Consider the following 21,457-nt stretch of genomic DNA (forward strand, 5'->3'; position numbering starts at 1 on the left):
CATCTTTAAGGATATCAGTTCCTCTCACAGGGTAATAAACAGAAATGCACCCTCAGGAGCAACTGAGATACATAATGTTCTATGCCCCTTTACCCTGTGACCCTGCAGAACTTTGCTTTTTGAGCTAGGTCTGGTTTTCACAGTTTCTCTATCTTCCCTTAAAATCAGCTGTCACTTTTTGCTGCTGTCTTGTGTGCCTGCCTCTTGCACTAGGTCCCCAATTTGCTGCTTCTCATCTGCTGTGGGCTGAGAAACCAGATTGCCAAACTTGCTAGAATTGTGTCTAAAATAAGAGTAGACTGAAAGAAGGCTAAGGGACTTTTCTGTCAGTTATGCGCATGGCCTTTGTGGTACCTGTTTGGCTGCTTAGCATACTTTTGTTTGCCTGTTCATTCTTTACTAAGAACTTGCTAAAAATACTTGGTTGAATATGTGATTGCCATATATTTAAAGTATTAATTCAGTTTTTATATGTTGGTGTTTCTAGGACTTTCCATTAATGAATTCAGCTATAAAAGAGAATTTGATTATCATCTTTGTATAAATCATTGTGTATATTTTAGGAAAATGGTGTTTTGGTTTTTTTTTTTTTTCTGCTCATTATTCCTAGTATAGGACACAGACTTAAAACTTAAACATTATAAATATGACTCCAACTCTGTCCACCAAGATTTATATTTAGAACTACAGGTTTGAGACTAAACATGCATGGCTAATTTAGAAAGAACTGGCTAACTGGATATTTGGAGAATGACTCATTCTAGATATCCCAGTTTTCTATAGAACTTAAACCCCTTTAAGCATTAAAATTTTTCAGAATAATTTCTGAAGGTGATCTTTTTAAAACAATATGCATTGCTATCTTATTAAACAATATATGAAAATCATTTAAATCTTTTTTGATGTCAAAATGATCATTATTAACAAGTTATTATACTGTGATAGTCTAATTAAGGCACTGAGAGCTACATGCCCTTTTACTAAATGGCTCCATTCTGATGTGCTTTTTTCATTTTCTTGTCTTTGTTTTCTGATAGCAGTTCTCATTCCTCCAGTTTCTCCAAATACCGCTTAAGTGTGCCCATAGCAATGGCCTTTCTCCACCTTCGTTATGCTCCTTCTAGTCTGTTTTGGTTTCGGAAACCAGGTAACTAAGACAGCTAGAATAATGTATAAAGTAAGAACAAATTGACTCAGTGAAGACCTAAAAACCTGGATTATACTTAAATGCATGGATTTTGTGGGTATCTGTTACTACCTATTTCATTGCTATCTTTAAGTGAAGTTACTAAATTAGGTACCTGCTCTCAAAATAGAAGAGCTGTTATTGTACAAAAGGAACGATTATGTTTCTATACTTACCTTCTCTACATTCTATTTTTTAATTTTTTGGCTCTGATTAAAACCAGCCAACTCAAATTAGCATTTTCTACAGTACTTTCTAGTTGAATCAGATACCACATGTTGCTAAGAATTTCTTTGGCTAGGTTGGTTTTGTTGTTACTTTGGTTTTGTTTTTAGAGAAATGTATTTTCATTTCTGAAACAATGAAGTAGGTTGAGTCCTGGAAAATAAGAAAACTTTCACAATTGATATCCCAGAGAACTGAGAAGTAATAAGGTTTTTAGACTCTAGGCAGTTTTACCACAAAGAATTTATTCTTTGATGTGCAGGATTTTAACACAACATCTTTATTTTTATTCAACGCAATGTATGTTAAAAGTTTGCCAGAAATTATCAGTGTTAGAGCTAATGATGTTGACAGATGTTTGAATGACTAAATACCCAGTGTCATTCTATATTTTGCGTGTTTAAATTACCATTTGATGTTAAGCAAACATGATGATTTTTCTCTCTTGAATAAAAAATAAACACAAAATTCACATGTTACAATGTTTGCAAGTAAAATTCAGATTTGTCTAGAAAGGGATACCCTCACCTTGAATAACTTAGTTTTACAAATAGGCTGATTATGTTTTAGTCCATACGTTGATTCATCTATCCATCATATACAGGGTAATTGGAAAATCAGTCTTTGGCCATGACACAGCTTAACATTATTCATATGCTACTGGAAGGGAATTGTGATATAATATTCACTTAAAAATAGAGGATCCAAACCCGTTTCTTGAGTTGAGACTGCCATTACAGAATAATCATGACACCAACTCCTGGTTGGTGGTACAAAGAGAGAGATTCTCTTTGAGTATAGTTGTAAGAGGAAAGTGATTCTACTCAGTATAATTGCTATACATTGAAAAGAGGATGAATTGATTACAGGATTCGCATATACAAAGGTATAACATGAATAAATTCTAAAATGTGTGATCAATTAAAATGCATATGGTATTTTTTAAATGCTGTACATTTTAATATATTTTAACCTGTCAGCAGTTGAGTTAATTTGTTTCATCCCTGTTTACTGAATTTCATTTGGCACATATCAAACATGTTATTGAAACAGGACAGAATTTAAGTTGTGTATACTTCTGATACACTGTTTTTCAAAGTGGGTATATTCTATGAGCCATTGTTGTAGAAATATGTATTTCCCATCATATTTGTATCTTAAGAGTTTCTCAAGATAAAGAATAATTCTATTGTTTTGAACTTTACATTTTTCACTTTTATAGCATTTCCTAAAGGTTGGCTACCTACAAAATGAGTTTATTTCATCTTTGAAATTTTTTCTAAAACTAAAGCATGTCTTTCACAAGTTTTTTGTTTTTATGATATCCTAAGAAGTTACATATCCTTTACCCCTCCCAAAGTAAATTTTAAAATTAATTCCAAGTTTAAGTCAAAGTATTTTCTGCACAGTACTGGCACCTGGCAACGTACAGAAAACTCCAGAAATGTTACTCCCCTTCCTTAAACATTGTATGGTCTGGTACAGCCCTGGAGGTCCATATGAGTGAAAAGCCCAGAAGTCACCTGAGCTGAAAGCACTCCCAAGGAGTTTCGTTTTGTTTGGGTTTGTTCTAGGTATGGTCCCAGGGATCCCAGATCAAACCAGGCCCCTGGGCCTATCCTAGAACCAACCTAAACTCGCGCATCATTCCCGGAACATCAAGAGTGTGAAGACTGAAGATAACCTGAGGCTGACTAGACTTGCTACGTTCACCAGAACTCACTTTTTTGTATGTGTGCCTACATTTTAGCAAAAATTGGTTCATTAATCCTTCCAAAATTAGAGGAATGACAGTGGGTAACAAGATAAAGTCTTACCAGACTTTGACATTACAGTTATCACAGTAGAAATGTGATCTATAATATGGTTATTATTAATTGCTAGTAGGAGAATTGTTCTTGTAATTTATCATATTTCTATTTTGTGGTTAAATGACTTTGTCACACAAAAAAATTTCTCCCCTAAATTAATGGTTTCTTTTTTCTTTGGTTTTGTCAAACACTTTCTACTCAACAATATGATTAACAGTCTTGTTTAATTATGCATCATCTCCGAAAGGCATTTGGTCTTTGCCCTCTGACTCCAATGCCGAGTAATTTTAAAATCTTTTTTCTGGAGACCAGTGCCTTTTTTCTTGTAATCTTTTGAATCCACCACAGTGCTTTGAGCTTGTTTTTTAGGTTCAGTTCTGGGAAGAACAGCATCATTTCAGACTCATTGTAGAGGCTACATTTCAGAATCTGCTATGGTTGATAAAAAGCATGATAGAGTGAAAATGGATTAATACTTTACAGATTACTGAAGTATTTTGCAGAATAAGGTTTTTATTATTATTATTTTTTGTTGTTGTTGTTCCCTGCTGCTCTGGGTTTTTAAAAGATTGTGACCTACTTGATTCATCACATGGTCTCCTACCATAACTGTGACATTGCTGTTTTATTTCGTTTGAGGACAGGATTTCTGAAAAGGCATGAAAAGACCCCAAACCCAAAGGTTATGTATGTATACTTTTGGTAATGTATACTTTTGGTAATACTGGCATTTCAATAGGTTTAGACCATGTTTGAAACAATTGCAGACAAATCAGGGATTCCAACTGTGAAAAGAGCCCAAAACTGTGCTGTTCCTCCAAGCCTTGTCACCAGAAAAATTGGATCAGTGAGTTATCCTTTAAAAGAGGACTGTGAGTTTGAGGCTCATTCTGAAGAACTCAACCCTGGGATTAGATCTGTACTGCCTTCATCACATAGATGCTTCATCCCATGGCTTCTATTATTTTTGCCTTTTAAATCATATTTTGATTACCCTTCTCAGTGTTTTCTTTTTTTGCACAGTGTTTCCTGTTTACATAAATCAAAACTATACATGTTAGTACTGTATATGTATGTATTTTTTTGATAAAACGAAACCTTGGATCTAAAGATCTTTGGATTTTGATTCCTTTTAATGTCAAATGATTTAAATGCTTTTACTGTCTTATAAATTCACTCTTAATTTATGCCTCAATTCTTCCAATTAATTTTTTCTAATGAACTACATTACAATTAAATAGGTGAGACTTATATCAGTTTCTTCCAGATTTATGACATTTTGCATTCACCCAAACATGACAGTGTTCTAACATCAGCAATCTTGTATCCATGCACTGATCTGTAAGCATAGGTGACTATTTCTTGACATAGCCTGAAATGTATGAACCCATCTTATGTTTATGTTCAGTAAGTGTTCTCAGTATTTGAGGAGCATTTGCATTCTCTTTTGACATTGTTAATTATGAACACCTAAAATAGGAATGTGAGAACTGTCTTACAGAGTTCAGGCTTGTTTACATAGTAAGTTTCTAAAGTCAGTCTTCACTCCAGTCTTAACACTGGAGTGTGTTAAACTGTATTTTTTTTAATACCATTTAAGAATATCCTTTATTTTAATTTTTACTTTTTGACTACTTATATTTTATGTAGAACTGTACATTTCCTGCCCTACCTAAGATTTTCTCATCAATACTTTCTTTGATCGCTTGATATATCTTACCATACTGAATTTTTAAAGGATTTTTACAAAAACCAACAGTAGGTTTGTATATGTCTGTATTATTGTTGTTCCTCCTAAGCTTAACTAGTCTCTAATAAAATCTGTACTTCTTTGTGTCTTTTGTGTGTGTGCCTTTTTTTTTAATTCTGATGTTTGCCACATGAATTAGCCAAAAAGTAAAAATTCTTTTTCTCTTCCTTCTGTCTGTATTTTTCAGAATATGTTAACAAAACCACAAAAGACAGTTTTCTAGGAAAGCTTTGGATTCATTAGTCTAAGTTTTGTTCGGTCATTAAAGTGCCTCACATGATATTTTGTCAGAGTGAAACAGCAAATGAATTTTAAAAGCTTGCTTTTCACCCTTCTCAGTGACTGTCAGCCATTGGATACATTCTAATCATGTTATATTTGTTGACTTGTACGACCTTTCTGACAGAAAATACCTACTGAATTAAGAAGGAAGCTAACATCCAATGGATCATACTTTGTCCTATGTAATTGAATGAACTATTTGTTTATACATTTCTAAGCTTAGCTACAGTCTTGGGAACATTCGTGGTAGCTCCAAAATGGCTCTGCAGACTGAATGCTGGTTAAAGAGAAAGTGGCCTTCCTTGAACAACTTTTATTTACTTATTTCTTTTACTCTTACAAAAGTTTTATTTAACAGAAAAGTTCAATATGAAAATGCACATGACCTGATTTTTATTTATTTAATTTCAAGTTATTATTTAAATTCTAGTTAGTTAACATATGTGGTAAAGTTGGTTTGGGGATGGAATTTAATGATTCATCACAACACCTAGTTCCCTCCTAATGCCCATCACCTGATTATCACCCCGCCTGCCTTCCCATCAACCCTCAGATTGTTCTCATAGTTAAGAGTCTCATATGGTTTGCTTCCCTCTCTTTTTTCCTCCATTCATCTCTTGTTTCTTAATTTCCACATATAAGTGAAATAATATGGTATTTGTCTCTATTTCACTTAACATAATACACTCTGCCTCCATCCACGTTGCAAATGGCAAGATTTCATTATTTATGATTGCTGAGTAATATGACCTGATTTTTATACTGTATTAAAACAGGTTCGGGGGGGGGGGTGGGAGCAGTTGATTTCTGGTGAATATACCCATTGTTTATTTTTCCAGTTACCACCATTCCAATATCATTCTGTTGCCCAATAACCATTTCCACACATTGATCTATCACAAGATTCATAAAGGGATCGAATCCCTACAATATTCCTTGGACATAACACCATTTAATTTCAATGATAATTTCTTATCCATAAATTTTTTCAACCCTGAGGGTGAGCTTTGCTCAGGATGTGTACTCAGCAAGTTAAAAGATGCCTCCAAACATTTGAAGTGAGCTTTTAAACTACCTCTTTCCAGAAAAAACTTGAAGCAAGGAACACACATTCATAAAGGCAGTTCTTGAAATTTGGCCCTTATCTGGGATTTACTAATTAAAAGTGTGAGACAAGATAGAATATATTAGTTACTCTACCGGATCCTGAAGTCATTGGGTAGGAAATATCCTGTATGATAATCACTCTTTGTCTTCACAATTTGCTTTTGAAGGTCTTTAGCAGATGTGCTATAGCCATTGAAAATAAAGTTGGCAAATACTAATTTTCCCCTAATGTACATCTGTAAAAATTAATAGAAGAGTTTCAGAATCTGTTCATGTGAAAATCAGTCCTACTTATTTTTTAAGAATTGGTTTTTTGTTTGTTTTTAATTTTAACCAAGCTCTATGTCTAACATGGGGCTTGAACTCATGACCCCAGATCAAGAATCACATTCTCTACTGACTCAGCCAGCCAGGTGCCCCAGTCCTACTTATTTGAAGAAAGACCTTAAATGTGTTCTTATGAGAAAATATTTACATTTATACACAAAATAATATTAGGCATCAAACATGTCCCTAGAACCTGAATACATTGAAGGTCAAGAAACCGGCTTAGTTTTCTCACTCAAATTTGTACATGTGAAGTGTCAGAACCAGTATCCTCCCCAATTCTAAAAGACTTCTTTATGTTAAGCTGCCTATGGATACATTTCATTTTACAGCTAAACTCTAGGGGAGAGTACAGAGCCTTTGAATTTAGAAGTCCGTAGACTTGGATTATGGACAAAACAACGTCTCTAAAACTCACAGAAATCATTTAACCATGTCAAGGCACAGTTTCCTCTGTTAAATAAAAAGCATTGGGGCACCTGGTGGCTCAGTCAGTTGAGCCTCCAATTCAAGACTTCAGCTCAGGTCATGATTTCACAGTCCTGGGATTGAGCCCCTAATGGGGCTCTGCACTGGAATAGAGCCAGTTTGGGATTCTCCCTCTCCTTCTGCCCCTCCCCCACACACATGCGCACGTATGTTCTCTCAAAAAGAAAAAAAAAAAAATCATGATCTGTGAATTGGACTAGCCCTCTAAAATTCTTTTCCAGGGCTAAAATTCTCAGATTCTCTTTTTCCTAACAAAGAGATACAACTCTACTGTGAAAAGCCAAGGTTGTCATTCTTTTCCAGGGTGCAAGAGGACTTCTATTTAGGCACAGGTGAGCAGCCTACTAAATATTCAACCTTCAGATTAAGAGGATAAGAGGTGGTAGGGGTGGAGAAGATGGTAGTTGAAAAAGTATAGGTGGTTCCAGCTCAGAACTTAAACTGCTAAGAACTAAGTATATCTTACATCTTAAAGCAGTCTAATACTAGTACGTGAAAAGCAGGGTATAAGGACTTAAAAGGAACAATGGTTCCCTATGATTGCATGTTACTCCTTTCCTCTTAGATGGCGTAATCTTTTCATCATGAAGGGATGTCCTATTACAAGGTTTTCTCTATAGGAATAGAATTTTCTGCTTTATCTTCATTTCAGTAGCAAAAGAACCTAGCTCTTGTTTCATATCTTGTTCCTTGATCTGAAACACTTTATTCTTTAGCACCCATGCCTAGCTATTAGCCATGAATCCACTTATCTTGCCTGAACTTAGAAGATTAAGCTCTGACAGGTGGGTAATGATGGCCAATGACAAAGCTACTGTGCAAAATATGTACACTGGGATCTGAAGAGTTGAACAGTGTTAATCTCTTAAACAGTGACATAAGAAAACTTTTAGCCAGTTTTTTCACCACAAAAACTGTGAATTACGTATGGGGGAAAAGTGTAATTTAAGAAATTGGTAAGTTGAGGATATGTAGGATTTTGTTGCAATTTTGGGCTTCTAGTCACAGGCAGAAAGCTTTTCATTTTGTGTATATTCAAGCCATCCCCTCTTAGGCTAATCCTGGGGTCTGGAGAAAAAAAGAGACAAGGCTGCAGTGTTTAATTCTTGCAGAAATAACTTGGTCAAAATACAGAAAAATGTTGAACTGGAAAAAACCTTAAGTTTGTGTATGTCCAGAGGCCAGTGTAGGACCAGGCTCAGTACCAAAATTCAAAAATTCTCCTTTCTGAAATCATATTGAGTTGAAGTTCAGTTGAAATTGAAAACCTAGAGTAATCTAATCCAGAGGTGCCCAGCATTTTATCAAGCTAGGACCCCTGATATTATTTTCCACATGGGTAACATGTTTTGAATAATTTTTTTATCTGTCACATAACCTATATGAATTGAAACTCTGTAAGTTGCACTCCCTCCCTCATATTTTAACTAAGGCTATAGTGGCCATTCAGTTTGAGTGTGTGCTGCATGCCAGGCACTATTCTCATGCTCAAGGCAGAGCAGTGAACAAGGTGAATACTAGAGGGGAGAGCCGGACAATATATTGGGAGTTAGATGGTGGTAAATGCTCCACAGAAAACAAAGCCAGGGAAGAGGAATATGGAGGATGTAGAGTGCTTTTTATACAGGGCAGTCACGTTTGAAGGGAGTGAGGGAACCAGCCACACGAAAGCCGTAAGTGAAAGGGCCTTGAGACAAGAACAGCAGAGAAGAGGCAAGTGAAACTCCTTGAGAAAGGGGCTGGCTGGTCGAGGAGGGCCTTATAATGTGTATGCTTTGCTTTGAGATAGGAAGCCATTGGAGGGTGTTAAGCAGTAGACTGACAAGACTTGACTCAGGTTTCAAAAATATTAAGTTTAAAAAGCATTCTTCTGTGTGGAAGTCTGACAAGGATGGGGAAAGGGACATCTGTTGGCTAATGCAGTAAGCTATGTGACGGATAGTGCTCATTGGTAGTGAAGGTCTTGAGGAGCAATCCAAGTCTGGATATATATGTTGAAGATAGAGCCAATAGGATTTGCAGATGCAATGTATGTGCAGTATAAGAAAGAAGTCTAGATGATTCTGAGGTTTTTGGCCTGAGCAACTGGAGGAACAGAGTTGTCATTTCCTGAGATGGAGCACCCAGTGAAGTTTGGGTAGAAATTGAGCTGGTTTGGGATTGGTTAAATATAAAATAGTTATTAATTGGGGCGCCTGGGTAGCTCAGTCAGTTAAGCATCTGGCTTCGGCTCAGGTCATGATCTCGTGGTTTTTGGGTTTGAGCCCCGTGTCAGGCTCTGTGCTGACAGATCAGAGCCTGGAGCCTGTTTCGGATTCTGTGTCTCTTTCTCTCTCTGCCCACCCCCCGCCACCTCCTGCCATGCTCATTCTCTGTCTCTCTCTGTCTCTCAATAATAAATAAACGTTAAAATTTTTTTAAATAAAATACTTATTAATCATTAGGTGGAAATGCTGGATAGGCAATTGAATATATGAATCTAAGTTCAAGAGAAAGATCCAGAGTAGGAGATGTCAGCATTTTGGGTGGTGTTTAAAGTTGTGAGCATAAGTCAGACGGGTCAGCACACTGAGATCTTTGGGGAACCTATGGTTCATAGGCCAGGAGATCAAAAGGAACCTAAAAAGGAGACTGAGAGGGAGCAATTAGTGACACAGAAGGAGTGGTGTCCTGGAAGGCGAATGAAGAAATTATTTTATAGAAGAGGCAGTGATTAACATGTCAGTTGCTGCTAAAAAATTGAGAAAGATGAGTCCATTTGTATATATTTCTTGGAAAAATGTCTGAGTTCAAATCCTTTGCCCATTGTTAAAATAGGGTTATTTATTTTTGTTGTCCTTTATATATTCTGGATATTAATCATTTATCAGGCATATGCTTTGCAGATATCTTCTCCCCTTCTGTGAGCTGTCTTTTCACTCATGATAGTGTCCTTTGATGCACAAACATCATAAATTTTGATGAAGTCCAGTTTATCTATATTTTCTTTTGTTGCTAAATTTCCTTGACTTTTCAAAAGAGGCAATAGTACCACCTGATTCATAGGATTATCATGAAGATTAAATAATACGTGTGAAGGCGTGTAAAGGGACTGGGACAATGCCTGCCACATAAGGAGCATTCAATAAATACATTATTATCCAGGCTAAGTCTGTAGTATAAAAACCAAGGGTCAGGGCCGCGTAGGTGGCTCAGTTGGTTAAGTGTCTGTCTGACTCTTGATTTCCGCTGAGGTAATGATCTCACAGTTTGCGAGTTTGAGCCCCGTCTTGGGCTCTGCACTGACAGTGCAGAGCCTGCTTGGGATTCTCTCTCTCCTCTTTGTCCCTTCTCCCTCTCTCAAAAATAAATAAGTAAGTAAATAAATAAATAAAGCATAAGGATAGAAATACAACATGTGACATAGAAGCCGAAGAAGTAGAGGGTTTCAAGAAGAGCATGATGCAAGAAGAGCAAAATGATGCAGAGGTGTCAAGAAAGATCCAAAGAATAAACTTAGACTTGGAACCTACAAGTTCAGACAGTGGTGTGACAGAGGCAGATGCCAAATTATACTGGATTGAGAAAATCTATTAGGCCCTCTTTGATCTCCAAGACCAGGTCTGCTGTTTTGGCCCTCACAGCGATCCAACCAAAACTGACCCTGTGGGGGCTGCTGAAATACAGTGGGGGGAACACTTGGGTTGGAGTGAGAACAACTGGGTTAAAATTCCTGGTCTTCTACCACTTGGCACCTGTGGTCCTCTCTACGAGCTGCAGGTCCCTCGCTCTTAGAGGACAATTATTCCTATTTTACAGGGTCAGTAACATGCTTACATGAAGGCTTGGCATAATAGTAATTCTTTAACTATTAGTGTTATAATAAATGGTTCTATTCTGATTCCTCATTTTGTTCTAACATTCTAACTCAGTAGTTCTTCCTGAGTACCAGGTTTTGTGGAGTATTCCCACTTTACAGACACTTGGCTTAGAAGTTTGCAATGACAGTAAGATGAGATTAATACATGTCAAATGCTTATGATGATTTGGATGCTTATGATGATTTGGGCTACTGTTGTATTCTTGTTTTTATTCTTATTTATTTTTTTATTTTAGAGAGACAGAGAGAGAGAGAGCATGAGCAGGGCAGGTGCAGAGGGAGAGAGAGAGAGAGGATCTTAAGCAAGATCCGCACTCAGCTTGAGCCTGACACGGGGCTCAATGACACGACCCTGGGATCGTGACCTGACCCAAAATCAAGAGCTGGATGTTCAACTGACTGAGCCACCCAGGTGCTCCAAGGGCTGCTCTTGTATTCTAATGGAAATTTTTTGCCAGATTTTTAGTAGTGCCTCTGTCTTCAAGTCTGCTTCCTAAGCCACTGCATTTCCATAGTTTGTGAGTATTTACCTAATCTCAGCTGTTGCCATAAGAAGCTAGTGTTTAAATAGTATTATTAACCACATCAATGGATCTTTTTGTTTATTTTGGTTGGCTATAGACATGAAAATCCATCTACCTGAGTTGTGAGTGCCCTGAAGAAGTTTGAGGATTTCATCTGCTATTCAGTAAACAGAATATGGGGCTTCCATTGAGTTCCTACAGCTACCAAAGCAAAGATGTTTTCTATGGAGTAACAGTCAAGTCCTGATCACTTTTACCCATGTAAGCCACCTTTCAGGGAAGGATGTAAGACATATTTATTTAGTCTGGTTTGTACCTTGTTGTGTGCCTCCTATTTATTTATATTTCTTTTTGGTTTATTACATATCCCAAGATATCTTAGGAATGAATACATCTTGAAAATATAATAAAAATAAAGTCTATGAAGAATACTTGAATAACCATTCAAAAAATCCAAATGAGCTATGACTTTACAATATCTTGTTTGTTAATAATTAATAGTGAACAAATGGAAAGAATTTTTAATTCAATACACATTTACTGAATGGTCTTCGTACTAGACACAACAATTACCTTTGTGAAATAAGTATTCTTATGTTATAGATGAAAAAAGTGACTTTCAAATAAGTTCAGTGTCTAGCCCAAGAGCCCAAGACTCTTAGCAAGAAAAAATAATAGATTAGGTTCTCCAAAAAGGCTTTTTTACTTCAAATTAGGTGTTTGTTCTATGTATTTTGTCCATTTAATCTTCTTTTCTGGCATAGGTCATCACATACAAGAACACACATGCACATAAATGCACACAAGAATCCTAATTTCCACTTCAAGAAGCATAATCCCCTCAGTTTGCATTTAATTTAATCACTAGATTCCTAAAAGAAGTCAATTAAGTAGGCAATTAATTTCCTCTGTGCATTGTTCATTCACATATTAAACTGGTAATCTCATTTAAACATTTGCTTCCTCCCGCCCCAAACTGTCCCACTGTCCTCAATGTTTAAGTTCCCTATACTCATCAGATCAGTATGAGAATCTTTGCAAAAACCCTTTATAAACTGAAAAGATATACTAATTATCTAGTGGGATCTAGTCTGTCCCATTTAACCTGGCTGGCTATGCTGAGAGGTGAAATGTTTAAACCACACTGGTTATATCATTGTTCCAGCAGTTGAATGCAATTGAAAGACTTGTCCAAACTGCTCAAACCAAGCAAACAGTCCCTGATTTGCTCTCTCAAACTAAATATATTAGCCTTGTGGTGACCAAATATTGACCTAGTGACTAAATAAAAGGAGAGGTTCTAACTACCCTCTAAAGCACTCATCACTTACTCTTTCTTTTTAGTAATTTTTTGTCAAGTTAGCTAACATACAGTTTATACAGTGTAGTCTTTCTTGACTTCGGAAGTAGATTCCCATGATTCATCACTTACATACAACATCCAGTGCTCATCCCAACAAATGCCCTCCTCAATGCCCACCAGCTATTTTCCCCGCTCCCCCCCAAACCTCCCACGTCCATCAACCCTCAGTTTGTTCTCTGTATTTAAGAGTCTTTTATGGTTTGCCTCCCTCTCTATTTTGTAACTTATTTTTCCTTCTATTCCCTTATGGTCGTCTGTTAAATTCCTAAAACTCCACATATAAGTGAAAACATATGATATCTGTCTTTCTCTGACTGATTTATTTCACTTAGCATAATACCCTCCAGTTTCATCCATGTGGTTGCAAATGGCAAGATTTCATTCTTTTTTTCTATTACTAAGTAGTATTCCATTGTGTGTGTGTGTGTGTGTGTGTGTGTGTGTGTGTGTGTATATATATATATATATATATATATATATATCTCACATCTTCTTTATCCATTCATCAGTTTATAAATATCTGGGCTCTTTCCATAGTGTGGCTATTGTTGATAGCGCTGCTATAAACATTGGGATACATATGCCCCTATGAATCATCACTCCTGTATCCTTTGGATAAATTTCTAGTAGTGTTATTGCTGGGTCATAGGGTAATTCTATTTTTAATTTTTTGAGGAACTTCCACACTGTTTTCCAGAGTGGCTGCACCAGTTTACATTCCCATCAGCAGTGCAAAATTGTTCCCCTTTCTCCACATCCTCACCAACATTTGTTGTTTCCTGAATTATTAATTTTAGCCACTCTGACCAGTGTGAGGTGGTATCTAATGTGGTTTTGGTCTGTATTTCCCTGATGATGAATGATATTGAGCATCTCTTCATGTGTCTGTTAGCCATCTGGATGTCTTCTTTGGAAAAGTGTCTATTCATGTCTACTGCCCATTTCTTCCTTGGATTATTAGTTTATTGGGTGTTGAATTTGGTGAATTCTTTATACATTTTGGATACTAACCCTTTACCTGATATGTCATTTGCAAGTATATTCTCCCATTCCACTGGCTGCCTTTTAGTTTTGTTGATTGTTTCCTTTGCTGTGCAGAAGCTTTTTATCTTGATGAGTCCCAATAGTTCACTTTTGCTTTTATTTCTCTTCCTTTGGAGACATGTCAGGTAAGAAGTTGCTGTGGCCAAAGTCAAAGAGGTTGTTGCCTCTTTTCTCCTGTAGGATTGTGATGGTTTCCTGTCTCACATTTAGGTCTTTCATCCATTTTGAGTTTATTTTTGTGTATGGTGTAAGAAAGTGGTCCAGGTTCATTCTTCTGCATGTAGCTGTCCAGTTTTCCCAACACTATTTGCTGAAGAGACTGTATTTTTTCCGTTGGATATTCTTTCCTGCTTTGTTAAAGATTAATTGGCCATACATTTGTGGGTCCATTTCTGGGTTCTCTATTCTATTCCATTGGTCTATGTGTCTGTTTTTGTGCCAATGGTATACTGTCTTGATGATTACACCTTTTTAGTACAGGCTAAAATCCGGGATTGTAATGCCTCCAGCTTTGGTTTGCTTTTTCAACATTACTTGGGCTATTTGGGGTCTTCTGTGGTTCCATACAAATTTTAACATTGTTTGTTCTAGCTCTGTGAAGAATGCTGGTGCTATTTTGATAGGGATTGCATTGAATGTGTAGATTGCTTTGGGTAGCATTGACATTTAACAATATTTGTTCTTCCAATCCATGAGCATGGAATGTTTTTCCATTTCTTTGTGTCTTCTTCAGTTCTTTCATAAGCTTTCTATAGATTTCAGCCTACAGATCCTTTACCTCTTTCTCACCATGTACTCTTAAGGAACCCTTCCCAATATGCTTCCAGATAGCAACTCTCATTCAAATAGAGACCAGAAAAGGGATATGTGTTAGTAGAGTGAGGAGACCTCCAAAACACTCTCTCCCAAGAATCCTAAAATGTCTCATTTACAGGAAAACAAAGAGAAGGCCATTTCTACCCTATCTGCCCTTCTACTGCATCGTAATGCTGCCAACAGACACTTCTTATTCTACACTTTGGACTATGAGTCCAGGCACCTGGGCTCCGATTTCAGCTCCACATCTCAGCTTTGTAACCTCCTTGAACTCCCTATGTTAAAAAGAAACAGCATCATCACCTCCTAGGATTGTTGCCAGGATTCACAGCAGATATTCTTTTCCTTGTAGAAGTCCTGCCTTTCGTCCTTGCCAAAAGCTGGGGCAAAGGCTTGGTTAATAAATGAAGGGGGCAAAGCAAAGTAAAAATGTGTTTGTCATTCCTGATGGAAGGAATGGTGAATGTTCATTCACTCTATCAAAAATTATTTATTGAAAATCTATTTGGGGGGTGCTGGGGTGTTCAGTCGGTAAAGCATGCAACTCTTGATCTCAGGGTTATGAGTTCGAGCTGGACATTGGGTGTAAAGATTACTTAAAAATAAAATCTTAGGGGAGTGCCTGGGTGGTTCAGTCAGTTAAGCATCTGATTTCTTTCAGCTCAGGTCATGATCTCACGGTTTGTGAGTTCAAGCCCTGCGTCAAGCTGTATGCTGTCAGCGTGGAGCCTGCCTCAGATCCTCTGTTTCCTTCTCTCTCTCTGCCCTCCCCTGTTCTCTCTCTCTCTCTCTCAAAAATAAAATAAACATTTAAAAAAGAATAATAAAATAAAATCTTAGGGATGCCTGGGTGGCTCAGTCAGTTAAGTGACCCTTGATTTCAGCTCAGGTCATGATCTCATGGTTCATGGGATTGAGTCCTGCATCGGGCTCCATTCTGGGAGTGGATCCTGCTTAAGACTCTCTCTCTCTCCCTCTCCCTCTGTCCCTCCTCCACTCACTTGTGCACGTGTGCTCTCTCTCTCTCTCTCAAAAAATTTAATAAATAAAATAAATTCTTTTAAAAAAGAGAAAAAAAAATCTACTATTTTTCTGGGCACCTTTCTAGGCACTGGGATGCAGGAATGAACCAAACAGACAAAGTCCCTGCCCTCATTGTGGGGATCAGATAATAAAACAAGTAGTGATCAGTGCTATAAACCAAATAAAGCAGGTAAGGAATGGAGAGTGCAAAGGGGTCTTTTAGACAGAACAGAAAAGAAAGGCCACTGAGGGAGTATAACCTTTGCCTAAGACCTGATTACATGAGAGAATAAACTGTGCAACTATCTGGAGAACAACCAGCAAAGACAGCACCATGTGTAAAGGCTCCAAGGGGGAACAGCAAGGAGGCCAGGACTGCTGAGCAAGTGGGGAAGTGGAAGAGAGGGAGGGTCAGATTACACAAAGACTTGTGGTCCAGAGAAAAGATCTGGGATTTTACTTTAAGAGTGATGAGTACCTATTAGAGGGTTCTGAGCAGAGAAGTGCTGTAATCTGATTTAGGTGGCTTTTTTTTTTTTTTTAATGTTTATTTATTTTGAGAGAGAGAGCAGGGGAGAGGCAGAGAGAGAGGTAAAGAGAGAGAATCCCAAGCAGGTCCCACACTGTCAATGCAGAGCCTGATGTGGGGCTCAAATTCAAGAACCACGAGGTCATGACCTGAGCCAAAATCAAGAGTCAGACACTTAACAGACTGAGCCATCCAGGTGCTTCTCAAACTCAAGTCTGCCCCCAAGGCTTATGTTCTCATTTCATCAAAATTTTGATCACTGTTCTAATTTTTTTAATGGTTACTAAACTGTGTTGGCTTTTAAAGTACAGAAGCATTATAGTCTTCCAAGAATGGATAAGGAATAGCTATCTATTGGGGTTTCCCTGATTTTGAAATAACTGTTGTGATATCAGATACTGATATGAAAATCAGTAAGATTTTCATACTTCTTTTGTAGGTATCGGTTTTACTCCCATGGTCTTTTGTAAGAAAAAATTGCTTCTTTTGGGTTATAGATAGAAGATATATAAGCACCTGATCAAATATGCCTCTAAAATCAGAAACTAGAAATGAGAAAATAGGGTGATTGGTTGCCCCTACAACAAATTTGCTGGTAGGATTTGGTGAGGGAAGTTATAAATTTATCCACACTAAGAGAGAAGTTTCACTTCCCTTCTAATCTGTGATTAGCCATCCTCTATAACATTGTGACTTTTCCCTAAAGTCAGCATTACAAAATCTATGTATCTTACTAGTAAGTTTGATCACTAGTTCTTAAACTAATTTTGATAATCACATGCTTTCCTGACTTGCCATATAGTCATAGGAGAATTTCTTTTTCTTTTTTTTAAGTCAACTCTTTTTTTTTTTTTTTAATGTTTACTTATTTTTGTGAGAGGAATAGAGCACATATGTGCACTCAGGCCTGAGAGCTGGGGAGAGACAGAGAGAGAGGGGGAGAGATGATCCCAAGCAGTCTCATGGCTGTCAGCACAGTACCTGATTTGGGGCTCAATCCCATGAATCATGAGATCATGACCTGAGCCGAAATCAAGAGTTGGATGTTCAACCGACTGAGCCACCCAGGCGCCCCAGTCACAGGAGAATTTTCTGCATGCAACTTTATTTTAAAAAAGCAAACTCTAACCCCAAAGTGGGGCTCAAACTCACAACCCCAAGATCAAGAGCTGCCTGCTCCACCAAAGAGCCAGCCAGACGACCCATGCACGCAGCTTTATAGGATAAGACTCCTAGCCAAAAGAACCTGCATTGTAATTCCTCAGAGTCAAACCAGACATGCCTAAACAAGCTGCTTCTAGATATTTTCTTAGTTTTCACTACACCAGATTCACATACTTAAAATTAACTCTAAAGGTTTCAAAGCCATGTCTTAAGTAGGTGCTGGATTTGGAAAGAAAACAGAATGAAAAATTCAGTTATTTATAATTGCCTAATTAGTTGGTTTTATTCAGGTTAATTCTTTTCTTAAACTCTATACAGTATTTTTTTTTCCCTTGGAGGAGAAATAGGAGCCCATAAAAATAAGTAAGTAATTATGTCTCCAAGTCCCATCTTTTATGGCTCCTCCTGCATAAGGTGTTAAGACTAAAGCTGTTTGCACCACTTCTCCCTGTCCTAAGCCACATTTCCTCAATTCTCCTACCTAGTCTCTATGTTACCAGGCAGGGAAACATAGTGACACTGTAATTTACTTAGAATCGTAAAGAGCAATTTCACTCTCAATACTTCACACAGTAAGAGCCCAGACAGAGGGGTCATACAGCTTTCCCAACTAGAAGCATGATAGGAAGGAAGCAAATTTTCAAAATCATTCAACTCCCAATGGCTATGCTTCTCCATTCATATTACACTTTGGAATTTGGATATGCACATACTAAGCCTTTTTCAAAACTAAAGTTCATGGCTACACATATGATCTTTGAATGTATTTTGCATGTGATTGAGGTTAGGCCAATCAGACTTTATCTCCTATGGACTGCATAGGAAATATAGTCAAACTTAGATGGACAGGGGGTGCCTGAATGACTCTGTTGGTTGAACTTCCCACTTTTGATTTCGGCTCAGGCCATGATCTCAGAGTCATGTGATCGAGCCCTGCAACAGGCTCTGCACTGAGCATGGAGCTGCTTAAGATTCTCTCTTCCTCTGCCCCTCTCCCCCTCTTGTGCTCTCTCTCTCTCTCTCTCTAAAATAAAATAAAATTGAAAAACAAAACAAAGAACTGAATTGGACAGCACTAAAAACTGATGCCATCTGGTGGCAGCACACGTGACTGCTGCTGAGGTCCTTGCAGCTGCCCTTGCTCCTAAGGCAGCCAGCCAGGGTCTTACAAAGGAGCTAATGAAGTCTGTCTTTGATTCTGTGGATTACCCTAAATCCTTCAAACACCACTCCCCTACCCCTTATATTAGTCAGAATTGGTTTCTGTTGCTTACAACCAAAGATCCTTAATAAGTTAAAAAATATATACCTTCATGCCCATAAAATAGAATGAAAGGTAAACTAGAAAAATGTAAGTTTCTTTCACTGTCACTACCTCTTATTATTCACTGTGTTTACGATTAGAAGTTACATTTAGAAATTCAGAAAGAAAGGAAGACTTGAACTTTGGTACAGAATAGTTTATGCAGGAACATTAGCTGGCTGAACCCAACAGTTTTCTAGTTCGTGTGCTCTTAGTATAGCTCTACATGAGACCTAATTCATATTGTCTACAGCAAAAATAATTTTTATGACTCTTAACCTTGATCTGTAACTACATTCTATCCTTCTTGGTATTTCTTTCTTTTTTCTTTTTTTTTTTTTTTTTTGAAGCTGGCATGGGGAAGAGGTCCTTTAAAAAAAAGAAAGCTATATGAACTAATTATAACTCCATTTTAAATTGTACAATTCTGTGGGTTTTAGTATATTCACAATGTTGTACAACCATCACCACTATCTGATTCCAGGACATTCTCATCCCCCTAAAAGAAAGCCCATCCCCGCTGGGAGTCACTCCTCATTTCCTCTTTACCCACCTCTGGAAAGGATCTGCCTATTCTGAACATTTCATATATGTGGAACCATACAGTATGTGGCCTCTTGTGTCTGGATTCTTTCACTTAGCACGTTTTCAAGGTTCATCCAAGAGGTCTTTTTATTTATTTATTTTATTTTATTTTTTTATATTTTTATTTTTTATTTTTTTTAAAACATTTTTTTTCAACGTTTATTTATTTTTGAGACAGAGAGAGACAGAGCATGAACAGGGGAGGGGCAGAGACAGAGGGAGACACAGAATCTGAAACAGGCTGCAGGCTCTGAGCAGTCAGCACAGAGCCCGACGCGGGGCTCGAACTCACGGGCCGTGAGATCATGACCTGAGCCGAAGTCCCGAAGTCGGACGCTTAACCGACCAAGCCACCCAGGCGCCCCAAAGAGGTCTTTTTAAAACACAGCACTTGGGGTGCCTGGGTGGCTCAGTCAGTTAAGTGTTGGACTCCTGATTTTGGCTCAGGTCATGATCTTGTAGTTCATGAGATTAAGCCCCCACATCAGGCTCTGCATTGACAGTGTGGAGACTGCTTAGGATTCTCTCTCTCCCTCTCTCTCTCTGCCCGGGCCCATCTCATCTTTTCTCTCTCTCTCAAATAAATAAATAAATAAATAAATAAATAAATAAAACATTTTAAAAAAAGCCACAGCACTTAATCAGGACTTCAAATACAAATACATATCAACAAAAATACTCTTGCTGGATGTAGGGACCCACCTGGGATCCTTTTAGATTTTATGAGAGTGTATGATTTTGTATTCTAATGACTTGTTAGGGGATGGGGGGGAGAAAGGAGGGAAGGAAGGAAGGAAAGAAAGAACGAATGAATGAATGAATTCTTACAGGTAACAGTCTCCTTAATTAAAACAAAACACAGAGCTTTTAAGCAGCATGCTGGGGCCACCCTTTTCTGTTGTCCCTCTGTCTCACTATCACTCTTTTTCCTTACTATATAGTGTTTAGCGCATAGTAGGCACTCCATATTCTGTGTAAGGAAGGAATAAAGGAGGTTTGGTATGAGATGAGACTCTTTAGGTGGAGAGAGGGCAGGTGACCAAGCAGCTCTGGCTCTGTTCCCTAGAGTTTTCCTAGGATTATGGGCATCAACATTTGTATCACCTTGATGTCCACTAAGGCACTCCATTCCCTCTCCAACATTCTCACACAGAGTCACTGCTCTGGATCCACTGCCTACTTCCTCTCTCACACTGTCTCAAAAGCTACCTAAAAGTTCTCCCTGCCCACAGTTTTGTCTCCCTCCAATTCATTATCTATATTGGACTGATAGTGATCTTTCTAAACCATGGCTATATACTCATGTCACTCCCTATTTAAAATACTTCAGTGTTCCTCATTCCTCTTAGGATCAAGTTCATGCTTTTCCTCCTCTCTGTACCCCTCCTCCTTGCCTTCCTCTTCTCTCCCCTTCCCTTTTTCTTTGCCCTCTTCCTCCCCCCTCTTTCTCCTCCTCCTCTCTCCTCTTCTTCTCCTTTCTCCTCCTGCTCCCCCTCCCCCTCTTCCTCTGGCTCTCCCTCCTCCCTCACCCACTTCTTCTCTTTCCCCTCATGACTCACTAGCATGATATGGCTTAGTCTCATCTTCTGCAACTATCCTCACATCTTCCCCACCTTACACTTTATGATCCAGATGGATTTTGTCTTGGACATGTTGAGTCTGAACTATCCAAAACACCACTGAGTGGGGTGAACCAGGAGGCACAGGTTTATGGGTCAGGTAAGAAGCTGGGACCAGGGTTGGAGCTCTGGGTGTCAGTAGCCTACAGGGAGTGAGTGTGTTGAGTTTGAAAAGGATTCATGGCAGAGCACCAAGGAAAGCCAGCATTCCCAGAGGAGGCCTCAACCAGGAATGCTCTCTGAAATATCTTCACTCCTTCATGATCCAGATCAAAAGAACTAAAAAGAAATGTTTTTCCTATTTGCAGATAATCCTTCCTCACTCTTACTTATTTATTCATTTTTTGGTAAGGAGACAAAATTCTAAGCCCTGTGTCTTTTAATTCAACAATGGCTACACATTATTACTGAAGCAAGTCCCAGCAGGCAGTTCAACAACAAATCAGAGTAT

General features: G+C 38.0%; 2 protein-coding genes across 3 annotated transcripts in view; one reads left to right on the forward strand and one right to left on the reverse strand.

Moving 5' to 3' along the window:
• VEZT (vezatin, adherens junctions transmembrane protein) overlaps positions 1 to 12,136 on the forward strand; it is a 79,167-nt gene extending 67,031 nt beyond the window's left edge. The window contains exon 12 of the mRNA XM_049627475.1: positions 11,658 to 12,136. Within this exon, the coding sequence (XP_049483432.1) occupies positions 11,658 to 11,686 (29 nt within the window). The 3' untranslated portion in view covers positions 11,687 to 12,136. The remainder of the gene's footprint in view (positions 1 to 11,657) is intronic.
• The window catches only part of LOC125920318 (uncharacterized protein C3orf20 homolog), a 186,579-nt gene that overhangs the window by 57,234 nt on the left and 107,888 nt on the right, over positions 1 to 21,457 (reverse strand). For both annotated transcript variants that reach the window (XM_049627470.1, XM_049627471.1), the window contains exon 16: positions 6,455 to 6,597. In XM_049627470.1, the coding sequence (XP_049483427.1) occupies positions 6,455 to 6,597 (143 nt within the window). The remainder of the gene's footprint in view (positions 1 to 6,454; positions 6,598 to 21,457) is intronic.

The sequence above is a fragment of the Panthera uncia genome, chromosome B4 (genome assembly GCF_023721935.1).
Source record: "Panthera uncia isolate 11264 chromosome B4, Puncia_PCG_1.0, whole genome shotgun sequence".
Lineage (NCBI taxonomy): Eukaryota > Metazoa > Chordata > Mammalia > Carnivora > Felidae > Panthera > Panthera uncia.